Source organism: Embiotoca jacksoni, unplaced genomic scaffold (assembly GCF_022577435.1).
Source record: "Embiotoca jacksoni isolate LCO1_2020_lvr unplaced genomic scaffold, fEmbJac1.0.p SCAF_22, whole genome shotgun sequence".
Lineage (NCBI taxonomy): Eukaryota > Metazoa > Chordata > Actinopteri > Embiotocidae > Embiotoca > Embiotoca jacksoni.
The window spans coordinates 2,306,527-2,329,204 of NW_027185363.1; the positions used below are offsets into that span (position 1 = coordinate 2,306,527).

The following is a 22,678-nucleotide window of genomic DNA, read 5'->3' on the forward strand; positions in this document are numbered from 1 at the left end:
AACATTTATGCTTGCATTCTCACCTTTGACCAATTTAGAATCACCAATCAATTTAGACAGGCATGTCTGTGGACTGTGGGAGGAAGCCAGAATACTCTAAGACAACATCCATGCAGGCACGTAGAGAACCTGCAAACTCCACAGATGAAGGTCTCTGCCAACCAGTAGGTACAAACCCCAAAACACTCGTGCTTTGAGGCGACAGTATAAGAGGATCAAATGTTTCTTGTCCAAATATATATATATATAAAAAAACCATAAATTTCCATGGGATGAAATTATTGTTTCACATGTTTACACATGTACTCAAGTAAAGCACAAGTACCTCAAAATTGTACCTCGGTACAGTGAGGAAATGTCTTGAGTTTCAATTCTGACTTACTATGCAAAGAAATGTCTATTGCTTCAGAAAAGCACGTTATCACCCATTCTAAGAAAGGAATAATAGAGGCTTGTGTTAGATTGTGGACCATTATGTGCTACAACAGGAAATATGAAGCTAAGATATGCACTGATTTTATCATACACACAATAACCATCCTGAAGAAAAGCCTCCGTCTTCAAGCCTCAACGCTGCTTTAGTATCGAGCAGTTTCATCTCTCGCCTGTTGATGTCACTCTTGCTCCTCTACCACTCGGAGGACCTTCGCTCACACAAACACACACCTTTGCGCTGCAAACCCGGATGGATGACTTCACCGTTCTGCCTGGGTTTCCTTTATGATCCCGGGATCTCCCACTTCCCTCGCCAGACATCAGCCAGCAACACAGGCGAACGCAGCTTTCTCTCTGCCTCTCTCTCTGACACACACACACACACACACACACACACATACACACACACACACTCACTCACACACACTTACTCTATCTGCAGCTGCAACACATCCAGAAACCGCAGAGACCACAACAGCACCCGGAGCTCACACCATTCATCCACACCGAGAGGATCCCAGCAGGAAACACAACAACCACTGCAACTCGCACAAAGAGGAATCTGTACTTAGCACGCAGCCACCGAGGAAGACTTTTATCTACTTCTTTTGAGACGCTGGTGATCCTTCTCCGTCGTGCCACAATGTCCGAGGTACTGCCATATAACGAGGGGAAAATGAGCGGCTACGGGGCGGACAGCGAGGTCAGTCAGATGTCCTTTAGCTGCGGACTGCAGGACACAAGCGCCTTTTTCGCTTCGTCGCAGGCGAAAAGACCCCCAAAGCTTGGACAGATCGGCAGAGCCAAGCGAGGTAAAGGATTGTTAAATAAAGGATTCATACTTAGGAAGCACGTCATTGTGATTGATACACGTGTAGAATTATTTATGCGAGGCAAAATGAGCAAAATATACGAATAGTGCAGCCCTGCAAAGTACTTACAGTTAGTACAATAGTGTGAATAAAGTCTACTTAAATTCACATTATTGTCTCTAGAATAGCCTACTCGACATAAGTTCAATCACTCCTGCTTTCAAAATGCACCACAATGTGGATAATACGTCTCTGTTACAAGGGTCAGTGGCTGTCGACGGCGTTCAAGCTGTTTACATTCAGGCACGAGAAATTATCTTCACGCAGACACACCCCGTGTTACTCTCGTCAAACAATACGGTTGAACTGGAAGGATAAAAGCCTGACTCGTCGCCATTCCCGGGAATGACTTGTTTTCACCAAGTGCGCCCGCGTCGATGTTGGGGATTTGCAATAGTGCTTTTATTTATTTAGTCACCTGCAGACGCACTACAGTCACATTTGTGCGTACTTATCTCGGTTATCCAGTGCGCGACATATGCCCTTCCCTCATATGCGATAAATAAGAGTTCATGAAATCGTGACCTGCAGTGAAAACCATGTTCTATAGGGGTGTTACAGAAATCTCATCGTGGATCTCAGCTGTTATGGTCTCAGTGAACATCCTATTCCTCTTTTCTCCCTACAGTGGTCATCGAGGACGACCGAATAGACGAGGTCCTGAAGGGGATGACAGACAAGTCTTCACCCGGCGTTTAAACATGAACGATGCCTTGTAGACTCATTTAATTTTGATCACCGATTTCAAGCACTTGTCGGCTGTGCATGTTCGAGGATTGCAGGGAGAAAAATCGGCGGCACGAAGCGAGGATGGGATGATGAAATGGAAAGGAGGCAACGGGAAAAAAGGGAAAATGGATGAAGGAAGAGATGTGAGGAAGATGAAGAAAGAGTGATGAAGAGAGAGAGAGAAAGAGAGAGAGAGAGAGAGAGAGAGAGAGAGAGAGAGAGAGAGAGAGAGACTCTGGAAAAGACCAAGATTTATCATGGGATTGCTGGCAATTCTCCAAACGAATCCCGACTTTAACTACTGCGGCGCAGCAAGATGTTGAGATGGCGGACACTGCTCTGTATCTCATCCTCTGCTGACTTTAATGATGGATGAACTTGTCATTACTTCACGACCGTCTCTTTTTTTTCTTTCCAAAAGCGCTGTAAGCAACAAAATACTGCAACAAGAGGGTGAAGCTAAAAATCCCAGCCCTATTTCAATAAGTTGTACAGTAGGTAGGCTAAGCTCTCAGACGTCCCCTCTTCCTCCCCCCTCCTCTAGGCGTTGCTTTGTTGATTCGGTCAGCGAGGGTGCATTCAAGGGAGCTGTCCTTTCAGCACTGGTCCAATGCATTCCTGTTGCTGCTACTGCTTTTTAAGAACAGACCAACCCAGTCTACTAAATAGAGGAGACCTATTGTATGTAAAGAATAAAAAAAAAAAGCATCATATATCCGAGGATGGTGCAATGTTAATATATTCTGTAGTAGAACCCCATTTGTTTTGGCACTTAAACAGCGTTAGGCCTCAGATTAAACTGAAAGACAGGCTACATTCTTCTTCTTGCATTAACCATCAGTGGTTAAAGGTGCACGCTGGCACCTTCATGTAGCTGATTTGCACCTGCACATATCTTTTTGTTTTTCCTCTCTTTTTTGTTTTTGTTTTGTTTTGTTTTGCATTTTCAGATGCTCAGATATCTACAGAGGCCAGCAGAAATGTAGAGATTATAGTAAATGTTTTAAATAATAGTAATGAAATTGATGGGAAAAAATGCTCTCTATAATTTGGTTATTTTGATTTTGCAATTCTTTGTGTTTTGTCCTCTACGAATTTAAAGTTTTTCTCCATCTCTTTGCATGAACTGTCACTCCGGTGCCAACACAGGTGCCACCACTCTTACCCTGGCACGCTTCTTTTTAACAAGAGTCATATTTGTATTTTTATATCTAAATATTTGTTATTTAAATTATATGCTAGTCTATCGTCTTACAATTCATCAACAAAAATATTTGTACTTCAGAGAGGATATACAGGATGAGACTGGGCTTCATAGAGGCAAATTCGATTTTTGGTGGACTGGTCTCATTCTATATCAGAGGTTGGGCGTTTTTTAAAGACTAACTGAATGTGTCTGGGGTTTTTGCACACATCAATGTTAAACTATTATTAAGAAATCGTATACTGTGACTTGAGCTTCGTTGATGAATTTGTTAGAAAATGGCAGTTTTAGAGTATATTGCACTGTTTACGAGTATCTTCAAATAACACGTTGTTATTTGACCGATTTTGGACATTACAGTTTTTGTTTTTTAATTTTGTTTATTTTGTACCATTATTTTAAAGAAACTTGATATGGTTTGTTGTGCATGAAACCTTAATATTTTCAATAATGAAACATTGTTTTATGAAGCAAAAAAGCAACAAAAATGTCATGACATTCTAAGAATGAGTCATTGTATATTATGATGCCATTTTCACTGTATTTGGTGAATGAATAAATGGTGAAAGAAAATGTTAATGTCATTCTTTGAGCTGGCTTTTGTCCAAAGACATTCTGGCTGATCAGAATAATAACAAACAATGAGATAGCGGTGGATAAATGTGGGCTTGTGCTGTGGATGAGGGCCAATCATCGCAACACATTAACGATGAAAGATTATCTTTAAAACCAACAGAACACACTTCGTTGCAGTGTTGGAAAACAAGAGGCCTCTGCAGCCTTTGGAATCAGTAGCCATCACCTTAGTGACAGTAAATACTGATCTTTAATTACAGAGCGGGGAAGAAACAGTGATCCATCTGATAAAGCTGTTAAACAGCTCTGCGCAGGCCTATACTAGTGAAAACATTATATCACGGACCCCTGGGGAGCCACGATTGGCCACACGGTCATCTGTCAAAGTCTGGCTGTACAGTAGCTCTCGCGCAGAGTCTACCACAGGCGTGTACACACTCACTTCAGTTCCAACTCTGATGCCTGTGTATCATGTAAAACCATTATGTGCGAAGGTATTGAAATAGAGGCTGCACATGTTCTGTGGTTTATTACATTGTTTTTTTCCAACATGCTTCATCAAGCCCTTTAAACTGAGCTCTGTTCCCCCCTGAAAGCTGGGAAGATCTGTTGCTCAACAACATTCGATGGAAGACAGAAGACTGTAGCTTCGGTCCATCTGTGGCAAAACAGTAGAATAATTAATTGTCTTCTATTTGAATTTAAGTAATATTTGGGTCTCTTATTTCTTCATATCAAGTTTGATTTCACATCACAACCATTAATAGTGGCAGAAACTGAACCATTTCTCCATTTTGTTGCTTTTCTATATGTTGTTTTCTTCATTATTAGCTAAGCCAATTCACACTCTTTCCCTCTGGTAACTTTAGTAGTACCCCCAGAGGTAGAGGGAGAGATATCACAGGCTGGGAATCACAGTTTTTTGTTTTATTTACATCAGGAGATCTGTGAAATTAGGTAAATCTGTCAGTTGGAAAAAAGGGTAAACCACAACACTGTCAGGAAATTGTGTCAGTTGATATCACTTGTGAGACACAAACCTCTGTTCAGGTTTGATAACTCAATAAAAATGAATTTCCTTGTGATCACACTAGAATTTTCCTGGAAAGATATCTGATAATAACGCTTTCATTTGTACAAAAAACATCTACAGTACCAGGGCACATCTATAAAAAGACACATGTTCTGACAACAACACATGAACACCAAACCCGGCATTATTCTGAAGTGTAACCATCCACATTCCCCATCAGCGAGATTATTGACTCTCCTTATAACATCAGCACTGCACTGAATGAACAGATATTGATCATGTTGTTTTTGTTGTTGTGGGGGTTGTGTGTGTGTGTGGCTGTCTGAGGCCATGGGCAATCACAGTTTTCACAGTAATGGTCAGCACCGAAAGTCCAGACCCGGACTGACATATTTGGGCAGATATTGAATTGTGTCGGCTCTGCTTCACACTCTTCACCTTGTCATGAGTGTGTCGTGTACATGTGGTTTTTACAGTGAATTGACTATCAATAGTGCTGCAATATGGTGCGTCTATTAGCCTTTGAAGATTTGTATTCAAATGCATAATGTTCCAACCATTTCATGCTCAGGAATCATACACAAAACAAAAGCCTACATCAAAATGTTTAGTGATTTAGAGTCGATAGTCTTAAAGGATAACATTCCCCTTTATCTTTTAGTTAACATCTTTAAATTCCCTAAAGAAAACTGGACCAAACATGGATTTATGAGGCAAACAAGTAATCTGTGTTGTTTCATTACAATGGACAAAGCCTTTGCAAGCTCTTCAGTAACTACGGCTTGACATACTGTGTCTTCTCCCAGCTCCACAGAGCAGGTAGAAGCTATGAGCAAGTATTCCAAGTTACGTCGTTCGATCAACATCAGCACCCGAGTTGCACATGTTTTTAGTTCAGGTATTTGCGCGGAAAGTCTTCCCTCATACGCCTCAGAATGTCACAGCAGAGCTCGCTGTTGACAATCTGACCTTGGGGGATGAATTCACGATGCACAATCCTGTCACAGAAAAGCCACCTGGTTGCCCCTGACCTGATACGCCTTCTTCGGTCTTTGACAGTGGTGTTCTAACCCTCGGAAACACACATCGCCCGGCTCATGGCTTCACTGCCATACATTTTCTGAAGCATTTCAAGGTCTCTGTCACTGATCGCCCGAGTTTGACATATTATTTGATGTGCGCTCTCTGCTCAAGTCCATGATGAAATCGCAAATGCACACAAAAACACGTGTAACATCAGATGCTGATGTTGATCAAGCGACATAACCTGGCATACTTACTCTCGAGGCTTACAGCTTCTCCTGCTCCGTGCACGTCACGGTGCTGCACTGCGTTCCTGTGCAACAGGGGCAGTCTCAGAACCTCATCGCACCTCATGGGATGTCTGATATATCACAAATGAATCAATACTGTGTATGTTGGGTGCTAAGTAACGAGAAATTGCACCTGAGAAATAAGTATCATTTAAAAACAGAGTCCCTACAATAAGCTCTGTTCTTTTCATTCACGTCTTTGATAATAAAATTTAGGAAAGCAGTTTAACATTTTGGGAAATATGCTTATTAGCTGCAGGTTAAAGACTCCTCTAACAATCGAGATGAAAAAGATTTAGTTTGCAACACATACACACACACACACACACACACACACACACACACACACACACACACACACACACACACACATTTCACATGTGTCTCTCATATGGATCTCTTACTCCTGTACAGTAAATATGAAGCTTGGGCAGCTGGCAGTTAGCTAAGTTTAGCACAATCGCTGGAGACATTGGTTTTGTTTGAAGTAATAAAATCTGCCTCGAAAACCTCTACTACAACTTTTTAATAAACATGTACAATGTTTTCTATCATAAATAAACGAGCATGTAAAAATTACCCTTTCCTTTAATTGGTAATTGGAAAGAAAGAAACAAAAATTACAAGTCAGGGTTCTTTGGAGACTCACATGTTGAGGATGTTTACCACTAACAAATTGTCTAATAATCTGACTGCTTGCTTTACTTTCATGTCACATATAAGCCTGGCTAACATTGGGGATTGCTTGAATCATGTATGCTTGTCTGAGCTCTTGCTTTTCTTGCCCTCTCTCACTTGTTTTGCATAATGTTGCTGCAGTCTCAGACCTCAGCAAAAATTTGGCGAATACCAAACAACAGGAATGATAGTATAAAACTATAAAAACAGCTGTATGAAACTAAAACTTCCCTCTAAAAATCACAGAAGAAGCTGAGTGCAGTAAGCAGACAGTTCGGCTGAATGCAAACAAGCAGCGGTGCTGTGTCGTGATTTAGTTTAAACAAATGTGGCAGATTAAACCCAGAAATGTTTGGAGAAGTATGCAGTAGACCTCTTGACTTGCATGATCCCTCACACAACACTTAGGACCAAATGATGCTTCCAGAGAAAGACAGGGTGGTGGTGAGAAGAAGAGTGATTGAGAGAATAAAAGAGAGACAGAGAGAAACAGAGAGAGAGAGGCATTGAGCATGCAGTAGATTAGTGTTGTTGCTGCCCTTGGGCAACAGAGCATGGAGGACAATTAGCGGCAGGAGAGAAAATTCTGGCTCCATTTTCTCTGTCTCACTCACTCACTCACACACACACACACACACACACACACACACACACACACACACACACACACACACACACCTGGATAACAATGGTGATCAGCTGAAGAAAACAGAAGACAGGTTTTATGTTTGCGACAAAATGATGACAACCCTCTCCTGCAGGAAGCCTGTGCCCTGCTCTGTGGTTATATAATGTAAGTCCTGTCAAGTTAAATCTCACTGTCGGGGTCTCTGCCATTGCACATCAGTCAGTCCGCCTAAAGGAGCTGAAAATATAACTGCTGAGTTTTAATATATTCATATATTGATAGAAGTAAAACTAAACTAAGTCTGAATGCGGAAGAAGTGGATAGAAGGGCATCATCCTTTTGGGTTAAAAAAAAAAAAAGAGCAGGAGAGCTGAAAACTGTCCATGAGCAGGGACATACCCTGACCTCCACCCACCCTCAGAGTGCTGAATCCATCAAATGGTGTTTTGTCCCAGTGCTGCAGAGAGGCTGGTTGACCCCCCCCTCCCCCCCACAGCCTCCCCAGTCAATATCAAACCCACTGCCATCTAAGTCTTACATAAGCAGCTGTCTGTCCTCCACCCTGCCAGGGCTAATAGGAGCCACACTGTACGTGGATCCTCCTGGTCAGGTAGTTTAGGGCATTGCACTCATTTGTCACCATGGAATCCAGATAATAGCCAGAAAACTATCCAATGTGTTTTATGTGGATTTTGTTCACTTGGACTTGAGGACGAACTGAAAAGATTTTGGTGGTTAAAGGTCGAGGCAACTGTGACCTTACGACTGTCCTATTCTTCTGAACACAACGCCATAACTCACATTTCATTTTTAGTCATATACTGAATTGGTGACACTAGTCTTGAAACTGTAGTGATTGTACAGATCTTCTGTGCTGTCTGGTATACAAGATTTCCATGGAACATGTTTTAGAATTTGTAGCTTCCTTGCAGCAACATCTATATTCTAACTATATATAAAGATATATAAGGATTCTATATAAGGATTTCTTTGAAGTGTCCACTACATGTATTATGAGTCAAACATGGATGTAAACTGCAGCTTGACTGGTCGGTGGAGGCATACAACTGCGAGGTGGTATTCTAGTTTGACTGTATATTCCTTAGCAGATGGGGTTTGTCCAGTTTACCACAAAATGAACAGCTCCAGAAAAGCTATTAACTGAACCCTGTGGTGAGATTTTATGTCAACTGAAATTTTGAAGAAGGAAATAATTAAACGTTGTGCTGCAATTGTTAGCATGTCAGAGTAATGACTTACGACTTACAACCGAAACTTACTGCCAGAGAGCACATCATTATTAAATCTAACTACATTAGTTTGTGGGTTAAAGGATACATTTAAAAGCCCCTGTTAATGACTAGTACACGCACTCTGTCGTATTTCCACAATGTGTAGTAGCTGGTTTTTGGATGGTATCGAAGTTCAGTAACACTCTGCTCTTTATGGATTTGGTGATTACGCGCAACCCGAGCTAAAGTTACCCATGATATTGTCAAACACATGGGTTAGTCCACACCTATCCACCAACAAACAGAAAGTGAGCAAGCAAGCAAAGCTAAACAGTTGAGTTAGAACAAAGTAATAGAATGATGTTGTATTTTACCTTATCATTTATATAACCCTGTATGTAGCTCTACAAACAAGAACAAATCCGTTTCTTTATTTTTACATGGATTATTAAGCAATGATGAATATGGACCTGGAACACTTACGTTTCAGCATGATAAAATGAAAGTAGCCATTTTGTGCATATTTTATTTTAAAAGTCACATAAAGCACTAAAAAGTCAGCAGGGAACAATGTTTTTAACAAACATGTTGAATCAGTCAATCCCATTACAACTGGGAGAACTCAGGAAGACCATGCGATGTGATCAAAAGCTCCGGACCGACTACAAATCAATCAGACCTTGTGGCGAGATTGTTTTGTCAACACCTGTTCAACAAGTTGAACAAACTATCATGTTACTCCAGCAGAAAGTAGTGGAAAGAAAGAGCCATCTGAAAAATCACACACCTTTTTTTTTTTTTCCCCCCAAGTCTTAAAAATAGGCGGTAATTAGATCTCAGTGGAGAATTAAAAATAAATGATTTCTACGTTATTAATGTGGTCCCCCCTCCAGTCACCAGCCTTCCTGCCTGCCCGTCTGCACGCCTGGTTCTCTCTCCCCTCCCTGGTCTATATTTAAGCAGCAGAGGGCAGAGGACCGAGACTCAATCTCATGTGTCCTCAACAAATAACACTCAGGGTGAGCTATGACTTGGATCTACATGTTATGTGCTCACACGCACTTCGACATGGTCGACCAGTGCGTCAAACATCTCCATTAGCAGCTTTAGACTGGAATCTAAAGCAGATGTGGGACAGACGCAGACAACGCCAACAGAGGGGGAGACTCTGACTAACAAATTGACTTCAGCACTGACTTTACATGCAGGCTGGTGCTGCTGTTATGTGCCTTGTCTAGACATGCCGGTTTGTCTTGCAAATTGCGTAACACTGGCAGACTGGTACTGCACTACAGAACCAGAGACCGCTGAGCTGGCCTGAAATATATTGAGACAGAACATTACATTACACTGGGATGTGAAATGGGTTTATAAATGATAAAAGTTTCTATTATGAACTGAACAAGAGGAGGAGAAGCTGATCGTTTGCACAGGCGGAAAACTATGACACAGACAGAAGAGGAACCACAGTGAGTCACAGTTAACCTGGCGAACAATCCTTCCCAAAGCTATCGCAATAAAACTGACTGTATAAATGATACAATCATAAAAACATTAAAAACATAAAGTGGAATGGTGATTGATTTGTTAACTAATAGTGTTTACTATTAGTTTTTCCCGCTGTATTTTATGAAAATACAATGCAGTCCACGAATAAAACCTTTTGGGGGTGCATCTCATATCTACAAATACGACTTCCTTATCTCATAATTATGACGTAGTGTGTACAAAAACGACAAAGGTACATCATAATTACAAGAATGAGTTTTCTCGTGATTATGAGACAATCATCACGATTAAGACCAAAGATTTACGGTGCTACATAGTAGGTAGTTAATACGCTATTATTTTCTCTCTAGTTTAAAACAGTGAGACACTTTAAGGTGATGTCCTCTACAGAAAAAAAACACCTGAATTTTACATATGCAAAAACTCATGTGATGACATGACACGTGACTGTCACATGTAAGACATTTTTCACTCATGGGAAACGTGGATTTGGAACATTTCCATGGTTCAAAGCTTTTCCACTTATTTTCTCATCCAAGGGAGAATGTTATTTAGGGGAGCATTTGTTTTATTACTTTTTGGCACTTACACGTTTCTATTAGACACTTTTTTCGATAGAAGATATTGCAAAATACTTTTGTTTAGACACGCCATATTCTCAAACATGATATCTTTGTTGTTCTGGCTCCTGTTTCCTCCCTTTGGGAAGAAAAACTTCAGATTATTGTATGTGCATCAATTTGAGCATCCCTGTGGTGAAATATGGTGATTTCTTGAAAGTATTTAAATGATCGATTTATTTAAAAATGTAGATTGTAATCTAATTCTCAATTAAAATGACAGAAAATGTGTCCTGATGTGAATTTGTATCATGAAATTACACAATGTAAAAGAGGATTTCAGTCCTACGTGTGTAGTCTAAATCCAGTATAAAAGATGTCCACTTGAATATCTGCTGTCTATCCGGAACATCATTAAAATAATTAGCAATGATTCTTAATAATTATATAATAAAAGTAAGCTAGAAATTTGGATTAACATTTTTCTGTCTGTGAACGTGGAGAAGTTTGAGTTTCTCAAGTCATTATCTTGGCATAGAGCTCACATATAAAGACCGTCTTAAGGATAAAGCACTCCTAAGATTTCTTCATATATTCCAGTCATCTTACAAGTCGATATTAGACAGAAAGTCTTCCTGATCTTCATTTTGTGTTGTGGCGATTCCAGTTGGAGGATGTTTGGTGTCCTGAAGTACTTTTTTCTCTAGAGCTGCATCTTCTGGGCTAAGCTTCTCTCCTTTGGTCATCACATACACAAAATACTCAAAGCCATCTCCGTAGCTGTGATGTTTGATTGACCAGTCGTACTCAGCGCGAGCATACAGGCGTTTCCTGAAGAAGGGCTGGGCGAAGCTGACAGAGACAAACCGTCCTCCGGGCTTCAAGCAGCGACTGATCTACAAGAAGGACAAAAAAGAAGCAGGTTATTAGGAGACATCATCACTAACACACACCACTATCATGACCAGCAATTTTATTTGCAAAGTGAACAGCCAATTGTTGAATTATTTGAGAATGTTGTGCGTCCTGTTTCAACACAGATAATGCATATGGTAGATCCGTCGATTTAAAGAACTGGCAATTATCTCTGGCTATTTTTTAAGATTACTTTTTGGGACTTAATTTATTCTTTGAGGGTCAACATTGTAGACAAACAAAAGCCAAGGGGAGAAAGGGGGTTTGACATGCTACTACGGTCCCAGGCCAGAATCTAAAGTGGGCATTTGAGTTATGTGGTATTAACCTTTAGAACATCAGTGCACCAAAACCTTTAGGCATACCTTAATATGAATTCCAATGAAACATTTCTGTGAATTTAAAATGCACTTCACCATAGACAAATGCTTGCAGGTTTTAACGAAAAACAACTTTGTTATAACTTGAGTATTTTGTTTGTAGCTCTGGCAGTTAGTTCTGCTGGTTATTATGAGAACATTGTATTACGCAAGTTAATTGTTGAAATCTCAGACTGTGGCAACATTGATTAAAATAGGTTAAATGGTCCAAGAAGCATGAAGAATCAGATGATTATAAAGTTTGAAAACAAATTTCTTTGGCTGTGAAGATTCAAGCTGGAATCAGGCTTCTACTGACTGCAAAAGGAGTTGGTTGTATGTGTTCATATGTTTCTTCTATATTATGTTTATGTTTTTGTTTTCACCTCCAGACAGGAGTTGAATAGGCCACAGGGTGATTGATGAGCAAGTCTCGGATCATCTCCTCTGTACTCCTATGCAACCTTCAGTTATCCATAACACCCTTCTTTGTGTAGGTTTGCTGAGGCATTTTCATGTTTCTTTCACAAAATGTGATTCCAGGTTCAGACAAACTGTGGGTTTGTTTAAAAAGTGTATAACCAACTGGTTGCACATTCATTTTGCCCTGTCTGTTGAAGCAGTACAATGTTATTGATACAGATAGCTGGAGCTTTGAAAAAAACAAAAAACCCTGAGAAGTGGTAAATCATAGTTTGTAAGGTAACATTGTGGGAGAAGCAATCTTCTAAATCAAATCCAAAACTGAGTAAAATAAAATCTCTGTTACTACCTATTCTTTGTTATAGACCTTCAGATTAAACTCCACCTATATGTCACAGCGACCACATCTATCAAATACAAAATTATCTGAAATGGTCATATCTCCAAACAGCTAGACACATTAAATCACTGTAAGTCAGAGCAGAGTGCCTGCTCCCATGCAGTCTGACAAAAGCGTGACAGCACAAAAACTGTGAGGGTCCCTTCATATGAATAATTGTTGTCCTGGTTCTCAAACCATTCCACTGTGTTTATCCTGCATGTGAAATACACGTGTTCATCAGGACACAACACACACGTGCGCACACACACACACACACACACACACACACACACACACACACACACACACACACACACACACACACACACACACACACACACACACAGTTAGTTAGACCTTTGCGGGGACTTTTCTCCAGAAACAGAAGCATGTGGGAGTGATGGGACAGAACACTTCAGAACACTGAACAGGGAGCAGAGAAGTTTCAGTATTTCAATAATAAAACGGTGACAACGGGGTCAACTTATGTATAAGAGGGTCGATCAAAAAGTTCACAGATATTTCTGCTCTGTCCAGCTTGATACGGTTTGAAACCAGCTTCAATCAAAAATCGCATATTTTTACCGTAGTGGAGTGCCGAGCTGTGTCTAGCACATTGCTGACACTCGTCGTGGCACATTTGGTGGAATAATAAGCATTGACTGTAATCAACTCCAGTGGCTGCGTCAGCATCTAGTAGTTACCTTTGGAAATATAAAATAAATTAGCCCTCTGCACAGCCAACGCAGTAACCAGTCCAAGATTTAATGTTGTCTTTTAGATTTCTACCATTGGCTTTCTCTGAACATTAGCAGCAAAACTGATTAAGTTATTGTTGATGTTTTTAGTTTTGCAGTATACACAAAGTGCCAGTTTAACACCGCAAGAGTCAGCTGACTCAGTATTACTATCAGCCAAATGTCTCACTGATTAACAGGCTTCTATCCTCCCACTATGCACGCCATCTTCATACACCAAAGTCAGAAACCACCTAGAATAAAGATGAGTGTGCAGTATCTCACTGGGGTTATCAAGTGGGCACCTCCCTTCACCGGTGTTTCATTGAGTTCGGCCCACGACACCTCGGGAAGCCTCAACAGCAGCCCTGGCATCCCAGGACTACTCCCCTCAATACTCACACCCACCACCCCCGATCTACCTGTCTTACATTAGTACATTAGTATGACTTGCACCTACTTACTTTGGCAACGTTACAACATTAAGACTTGGACTTGACTTGCTGGTTCTCATTTGGAACATTTAATACAATTTAAAATGTTAAATATGCAATTAAATTAAAACAACTTCAAAAAAACCTTTAACAAAACGCCATATTATGAGAACTGAGTAAGTGAGCAAACTCCATCTGCTAATGAAAACCTTGAGATACGCCTGAAAGCTCTGGAAACAGGTAGTGCAGTTGCCGTAACACGAGGAGTTCTCTGTCAAATTTGAAATGTTTCCAAGCAATCGTCACCAAACGGACATCCACTGAACATAATACAGACTAAATCATCCACTGTCAACAGATGTGCAGCTAGAGGCGACTAAACGGTCTCTCTGGGTGTCTTCACGCCTGGGCTCTGAAGGCAGAGGAGCTGATGTTGAGGTCACGTCTGACTGTCATGAAAGCTGGGATGGTAAAGTCATGCAGCCAGGACAGAGTGGTAGTGGCCTGTACGGTGAGCTGTGGTGGAGTAACGCAGCTTCCCCCCTGCACTGTCGGGGTCTTTGGAGAGAAGATGAGCACGTGTATCCTGCTCTTCTCACATGATTCATCTCCACCAGCAAGCAGCCCGAACATGAATTATTCACTCTCCACAGTGACACGGAAGAAAAGCGAGAGGAAGGGTGGAGGGGTTGTTGGATATGGGATAAAATAAGTCATACAATGAAACAGGAAACTGAAGGGTGATCCAGATGAGGGAGGGCCTGACAAAAACATGGAGGAGACGGCAAAAGTATTTAAAACTGAAGCTATGGCTCTCACACAAAATGGAGTGGATTTAATGTTTTTTCAGGATCCTGCTTTTACTTTACAAGGTGGTCCAGATTTCACCTGCTCCTCAACCAAATAATATATTATAAACAGTATTATAATGAACAATATTCATCCTCTTTAAGGTAAAACATTAGTTGTTGTTGTCACTATGTGATGAACGCATAAATACGCAAATCTGCAATTTTGAAGAAACACGTCACATCTGACACAGCCAGAATGCAAGTTTTCCAAAATGTGTAAGACTTTGTGTCCAGTACAAAGACATGTCCAGGATGTCTTGAGTCCAGCTTTGCTCAAAGACCGACAGCAGAGGCAAATCGCTCGTACCCATCCAAATAAAAAAACAAAACATGCCCTCCAACTCAAACATTGTTATGAGGTGCGATAAAGTTCTGAGACTTTGCCTATAAAATCCCAAAACCATGCCAGATTTAAGTCTGGCAGTCTTCCTCATAATAATCTCCTCGTGCGGGTTCCAGCACTCCTGCCTCGCATGGATTGCTTCCTGGAAGCCCCTTTCTTGAAGCACGTCAAGCACCACCCGCAAGTCACGCTGATCTCCTCCACAATGTCAAAATGGCGACCCTTTAGCTTGAACTTTATTTTGAGGAACAGAAAGAAGTTGCTGGGAGCTAAATCTGGTAAGTAGAAGCGGTGGGGAGCTACGATCGTGCTTGGTGCAGGCGTATTGTCATGTTGAAGAACCAAAGTGCCATCGTGACACAGTTACAGGTTTTTTGTGACAAATGTCCGCCTCTGAATGTCACAGTAGAACTTAGCATTGACAGAAGAATTCACGGTACAAAACCCTGTGAGGGTCACAGAAAACCAATCTGCAAGCGCTCCTGACCAAGACAAACCTTCTATCTTGGATAGCGGCGCTCCGCCCCTCTGAAACGCGGATGCTCGTGCAAACACCTCGCCCAGCTCATTGCATCATTGCCATAAGCTTTCTGAAGCATTTCAAGTGTCTCCGTACACTCTGCTCAAATTGTCAAATTGCCAATTTGCACGTACCGGTGGGTCACAAAAATTGTTTTTAGCAAGGTAACTTAAAATACTCACACACGAAGGTTATAACCCCTATGGGTACCGCGGAGGTACTCCACGGGGTTGCGGAATTTTTAGTTGATTAGACAATTTCTTATATTTTTTTTTTCTCCACAAATTTAAATGTCTTTGAATACACATTAACATGAATCCAACATAAAGATGTGATCTTTCAGTCAGAAATGCACACATTCAGTGACACACAGGAGCTCTCTCAAGCTGGACACTGGTTTACTCACAGCGCGAGACTAGCCTGGACCTGTCCCCTCCAAGCCTCCTGCACTCCTCCAGTTTAATATAAAACACAATTTTATACAATATATATAGTAGGGGGTCCCTGCTCCATCTCTCTATCAGTTTGGGGGGGTCCCTGGCCTGAAAAACGTTGAAGGCCCCTGAGCTAGATCAATCTGTGTTTTGTTCAAATTTATAACCTCTGACCATTGCACTGTGTGAAAAGGAATTAATCCAGCAGCTCAATGAAACACACTGCCACCTTTCTGAATCCAGCAAGTGTTAGATATAAAAGAGATCTGAATAAAATGGAGTTGTTAAAAGTTGTTTTACTTCTGACGAAAGCTAAGCTAACTGCCTCCATTGTTTAACTAGCCTGAACAGCTGCCAGGCCACCCTGTCTGATGCAAAGAGATGAATTTGATGTCAACCCTCCTCTCCAACTGTGGGTAAGACAGCAAAGAATCGTAATCTTTCTCAAAATATCACCGTTTTTTGTTTTTAAAGCAGCAATTAATGAGTTCTGGCATGGAGAAACATTTGGGATCTTGAGGTGTGAGATACTCAACTGTGTATGCGAACGAATCAATAACTATTTTTGTTACCGTGCAGGTTAAGCACAGCGTGTGTATTACAGTTTATTTTTGCTTAAAACAGTTATGAACAGAAGCGAACGTGCAGGCTATAAAAATAAAAAAAATATTGACATCAAAGAGGTTCAAAATGTTAATAATTTTTTACCATAACAGGTGAAACGTTTTTTTTTTGTCCACATCAACAATGTTTTATTTCAGGGTCAATCTCTAAAATGTTTGATAATGCATAAACTATAAACATACAGTTCCCAGAATAATCCAGTACATCGTGGCAGTTTCCTTAGAAGACCAGGTCCCTTGTCAGATAACTTTAATTTAAAAACCAGAGTACAGTATGCCTGGAGCCCTCCAGAGGTTTCACTGAATGAGTAAACCGCAGTCGGATTTAACAAAGTGCATCATCCTGACTTCACCACTTCAGCCATTATTCATGAAAACGAGATGTGCGTGCACTCTCCGCACCTCTGAGTGTAACTCCAGAGCCTTATGTCACAGGTGACTGGAGGACTGATGTCACTGCAACCCAAGATGACACTCAACCATAACAAACACGTTTAACTGCAACCACTCTGAGACTGGCCGTGTGACAGCGATGACGGCGATGCATTCTGTGATGTTTCAGACCATTTTACAACAAGTTATACGTCGTCAAAAATCACATTTACCCGATCACGCTTTGTGTTTGCGGGACACATTACTGACCCAGATTCTCACACTCGGCATGGGAACACATGTACACAAACTCCTTACGAGGCGGAGGATGATGCACTGTGAGATGAGTCACACACATTCTGCATGCGTATTAGCGCGAGCACCACTATAACAGCTCTGAGGCTGTAAATCACAGGTAAGAGGTCATTTTTCCGGATAAGCAGAAATGTAATAACACACACACGCACACGCGCGCGCACACACGCATGCACGCACGCACGCACGCACGCACACACACACACACACACACACACACACACACACACACAGTTGCTCGCTGAAATCAACAGGTGGATGAAGGCTCATTGGTTGTTACACCAAAACACTGGAGTAGCAAAACAGCCCATCAAAACCCTATTTCTGTTTTCAATCCATCCATTCTGTCAGATTTCTGCAAGCTGATCCCAAGTGGTCCGGAAGGTTCCTCCAACAGGACAGGGGAAACCACTGTTAGCACGCACACGCACACACACACACACACACACACACACACACACACACACACACACACACACACACACCATGGCCGGCTCTGAATTATTCAGTGTGGTGGCCTGACATGACTTGAATGTACTGCAACAAGGAGGAAATATGAGATGCCCAGTTAAGTTTCCCATGAGAATTCCCTGGTAATCCCAATGACACTTTAACATTAATTAGGGCCCGAGCACCGAAGGTGCGAAAGCGCTATTGTTATTCGTAAACTTATTATTCTCGTTCCTTATTTCTCTCCGCAAAGAACTGCATTTTTGGCAGATTTATCATATTCAAAAACTCATGAAAGTCGGTACACGCGTCTCTCCCGGCGAAAGATTTCGTATTCTAGGGGAGTCGCGAGTGGGCGTGGCCAGATGGCTCGCTAGCGCCCCCTACACAGATGCCCCGGCGGCTACATTTACGTACATGCCCGAAATCCGGTGGACACGTGTATCACACCTAGACGTACAAAAAAGTTACATTGCACCATTACGTCAACTCAACAGGAAGTCCGCCATTTTGAATTTAGTCGCCATTTTGGCGAGTCACACATGTTGTACTTTAACGAACTCCTCCTACAAATTGTGTCAGACCCACTTGAAATTTAGTCTGTGCACTCTTAACATGTTTGGAATTAAAAGTTTACGTCGGCCAAAAAGTGACCCAAAAGTCATACTATAGCATGTCATCCAAAAAGTGCTTTTTGCTATAATATGACTTTTTTTTTTTTCATAATTTGTACTTTAATGAACTCCTCCTAGGGATTTTGTCTAGCCGACTTGAAATTGAGTCAGTTCACCTCTAACATGTTTGGGATGAAAAGTCATCGAAAGAATTTGTTTTCGTCGATGCGTGCGCCCGTCACGTGGCGGCCATTTTGAGGGTCTCCCCATGAAACTACAAGTTGCTTTAAATCTTATGTACCTGGCCCGACCTTCTCCAAACATCACAGGTATGATAACAGTCCCGCCCTGAAGACACCTGTATGGTAATATTCGCTCAGAGTCGTAGCGCCCCCTGCTGGGGACAGGAAATGAGACAAAAATGGCAACTTTAAGCAAGGAAATGTGGCCCCTCGCGTGGTGCACGTCAGGGAGCCAGCTTCAGGGAGCCGACGCGCAGCGTGCGAGGGCCCGTATACCACTGCTTGCAGTTTTAATTATATTATATATTTCTCTCCCCATGGAGTTCAGTAGGACAAGTCAACTACACGTGAGTGTAATTTGAGGTGAAAGTTGTCTTCAGTGTTTCAGCAGCTTTGTTTAATACAAGAGTTTAAACCTAAACTTTGTCAACAACGGGCTGTTCCCCTTATTCACACAGCTTTCCAGCTATACTAATTATCTGGAACGAACATCCCTGTAACATAATTGACTTTTGTTCTAGCACCACCAGCAGGTCTAAGTTTCCACTTATCCTGTGTAATACCACAAACAATGACGAGACGGATTGGAATTAAACTTTGTAACGACATTTGTGTTTCCTAGAGGGGGAATCCTACTCCATAACCCTTCCTCAATGGGTCAAACTTTCAGTTCGCCAAAAATTTGGTTTGTGACCAAATTCCTCAAAAACAAATGACATTCCCATCAGGAATCGAATTTGTTTAAGTGCTAAGCAGTGAATTCTGGATTGCTAAAACACTCAACTAAAATATTGAGGATGGTAAATATTTATATGCTAGCATTAGCATTTAGCTAAAAGCACTGGTGTGTGTGTAATACAGCTCACTGCTAGCATGTCAATCTGATGAAATTTACTGACAAACCAAACTGATCTTGTAACTTGTTTTAAATACAGCCAAACAAAAACAAACACAAATCTTAAGACCTATTGAAGGATTATTTCCTTTATAAAAGAAACAGAATATATACAGAATATATTGTTATTTAGTATATTGGCAGTCAACCTTTTTTGTAATCACCACAACAATAGATTTAGTAGACTTGACCCGAACATTCTATGTATTGGGAGAAACAGATGAACTTGTCAAAACCTTTGAAATGTTAACTTAGTATATGTCAGTCCAAGTCCCTGCCTGATCTTTCCACATTCACCAGAGTGAAGATAAGATGTCAATCCAAGGAGAATGACATTTCATCTACTCAGTAGTCTTTCTTTCTCCAGGTTGGCATCCTCAATGTCTCCTATTCACTTCTTTGACTTTCTATCCTCACTGGACCGCAATATTACAGTTCATCCTCTGTTATCTCCACTTTCTCCTCTCTATGCTCAGGTTGGCCTAAAGGTGCTGTGCATGAGATAACTGATTGTCTCTGGTGGTCAGATGAGGACAGGTCAGCTGAGGACAGGTCAGCTGGTGGTCACCACTATGACGATTTCACTCTGCAAGACCTCTGGGTTCACCTGAGATTGAAAAGGTAAATCTGTGGCTTCTGAGGTTGCAGGTTAAAAAAAAAAAAAAAAAAAAAAAAAAAAAAATCTAATTCTGGTGCATTAACAACCATAATAATGATAGTTGGTGATAGTTGTTTACATTTTCATTCCCTTAGTTCATGATTTTAAAATATTTGGAGTAAAATTAAATAAATAATGTATTTGTTATGTATGTTATGTCGTTTTTTCCTTCCACAGATTTTTTTTTTTGAAGAATGTACTGACCTCATTGACATGAATTTTATCAGAAAAAAATAAGCTGGAAGGAGGAAAATATGAACAAATGTCTGCTTCTCTGATAACTGTTCCTCTGTTTGTGTTTCACCTTGTTAAAAGTAAGTAAACCTGAGGTAGGTAGGTAGGTAGGTAGGTCTGAGAGTCCCACTCAGTGTACTCTATATGGATGTCGAGAAATCTGTGAGCAAAATGTTATTTTACATTGTGAAAATAGAAAACCTTATGGCGGGGATCAGGCTTGGGTTTATAAAATTTGTACTATCACCTTGAGGTTGTAACAATATTTCAGAATTCTACTCAGTCTCTTTCTTTTTTTTTTCAACCCTTATTTAACCAGCTCCAAAAAGTTGCAAAAAGTCATCATAGCTGAAATAGAACCATATTTAAAGAACCCCTTCAGTGAAGGTCAAGTTTTTAACCTTGATAACACGTCAATGTGGTGTTTTTTAAATGCTAGAGGACATAACGAGCAAAATAAGCAGTCAATGTCACGGCTGAGCATTTCTGTCGTGTAACTGCAGTATAGCACTGACAGTCTCAAAAACACAGATTCAGACAGCCAGGGTTTCATACATTATGAACATAAAGAACCAATCGCTGTCAACTGAGAGATTGGGCCTTTCCATATTATTGAGCTTGAACTGCAGACAAGCAGAGGAAGGATGGGATTTTTTTTTCTTGGAAGAAATCCTAAATGTGTATTTTTGATAAACAAAAAATAGTTTTTATGTATTTATCCAATGTGATGAGATGGACTTTAAGACTGATTGTGTTAAAGGTGCCAAAGCACCTGATGAATCAGCCCCATAATGTGGTGACCAGATGAATGTGGGGGGTCAAAAGTGAAAATGAGCGCATCGTTCTGTGTACATCACATTGTCTATGATGACCTAGCATCCAGGACGCCTCACAACATCAAAAGAAAAAGATGGATTTATGGATTTACTTCTATACCGTGTTTTATAATGTCGAACCATAGCAGCCCAAAATGCTCCTAAATCCTTTTGTGGGTTCAGAGGGTCTTTTTAGTCAGCCTCATCAGGCCTGTAGTCTACAATACTGATCATAAAAAAAAGTCTGTAGAGCGAGAGAGAAGTGATATCTCTATAGCTAGCTCCTCATCTCAGTGGGAGGCTAGCAGCTTAATATCCTACTGCATAGTTAAGAGTTTTGTTGTATTGTGGGTATATGCATGCATCGATTTTTATACTTTTTTTCTGAAAATCTATCCACGTCAAAAGGTCGTGTTCCTTTAAAAAGGAACACATCCTGCTGATGGAAGCTGAAGTATGGGGGAGGACTAGTGAGGAGCAAGCAGAGGTGGAGGTGGTGTGTGTGTGTGTGTGTGTGTGCACCCACTTCACTGTGGGTGAGGCAGAGCTGATCAGTGGGTAGAGACAACAACAGTGTGCTATCTCTGGACAGCAGGCCTGTACGGACCACAGCCTACTGTCTCCGTTTGAGATACTGTACACCCACACAAACAAAACAAAGCACACACACACACTCCCTTGCACACCAACCCACATGCACGGGTTGACGTATCCGTGCCGCTCTTGAAGGTGCACAAACACACACATACTTGAAGTGGGGCAAAGAAAAAGGCAGGGTGGAGGTGCACTTTTTATATAGGTCATATTTTCCTGTCATATTTTATAAATTCCCTCCCATCTTCGCTGTGCTTGTTTACTGGTATCATGTAGCTCCGCAGACCTTCTCACTGCAGCTTCCCCCCTCCCTTAAGGAGTGTGCATTTGAAATCAAGCGCCTCTCTTCCTTTCCATTTCAGCTCACCCGCAGCCTGCAGCCAAGCATGTGGTTGGCAAAAAGGTGTAAACGTCTCAAGGAAACGAAGAGACGATGAGAGAGTGGGTGAGAGGAATTTGGATAAAAAGGAGGCGAGAGAGTAAAGATGGAGGGGAGGGGGGGGGGGGCTCAACGCGGGTCTTCTAACAAAGCAAATCTGCTCTTCTGCTCTTCCCTTCAGGGGTGCAACAGCCTGCTTTGTTTCGTCCATCCCTGTTTTATCCCCCCACCCTTTCTCTTCTTCTTTCTCCAAGCTCCTGCCTTGAAGAGCCAAAATGTGCAAACGCTATAAGGCACCATCTGCCCTGAAGAAGCTTCAC

The 22,678-nt window shown here is 41.3% G+C and overlaps 2 protein-coding genes across 2 annotated transcripts in view; one reads left to right on the forward strand and one right to left on the reverse strand.

The window, feature by feature from the left end:
- The first annotated feature begins 733 nt into the window (after nt 1-733).
- camk2n1a (calcium/calmodulin-dependent protein kinase II inhibitor 1a) lies at nt 734-3,819 on the forward strand. Its single transcript, XM_069157216.1, has 2 exons — nt 734-1,247; nt 1,936-3,819. Exons 1-2 carry the CDS (start codon nt 1,079-1,081, stop codon nt 2,004-2,006), a joined length of 240 nt encoding a protein of 79 aa, XP_069013317.1. The 5' UTR covers nt 734-1,078; the 3' UTR covers nt 2,007-3,819.
- Nucleotides 3,820-9,174: 5,355 nt separating this feature from the next.
- Nucleotides 9,175-22,678, reverse strand: part of ece2a (endothelin converting enzyme 2a) — an 84,362-nt gene continuing 70,858 nt past the window's right edge. The window contains exon 4 of the mRNA XM_069157217.1: nt 9,175-11,665. Coding sequence (XP_069013318.1) covers nt 11,375-11,665 — 291 coding nt within the window. The 3' untranslated portion in view covers nt 9,175-11,374. The remainder of the gene's footprint in view (nt 11,666-22,678) is intronic.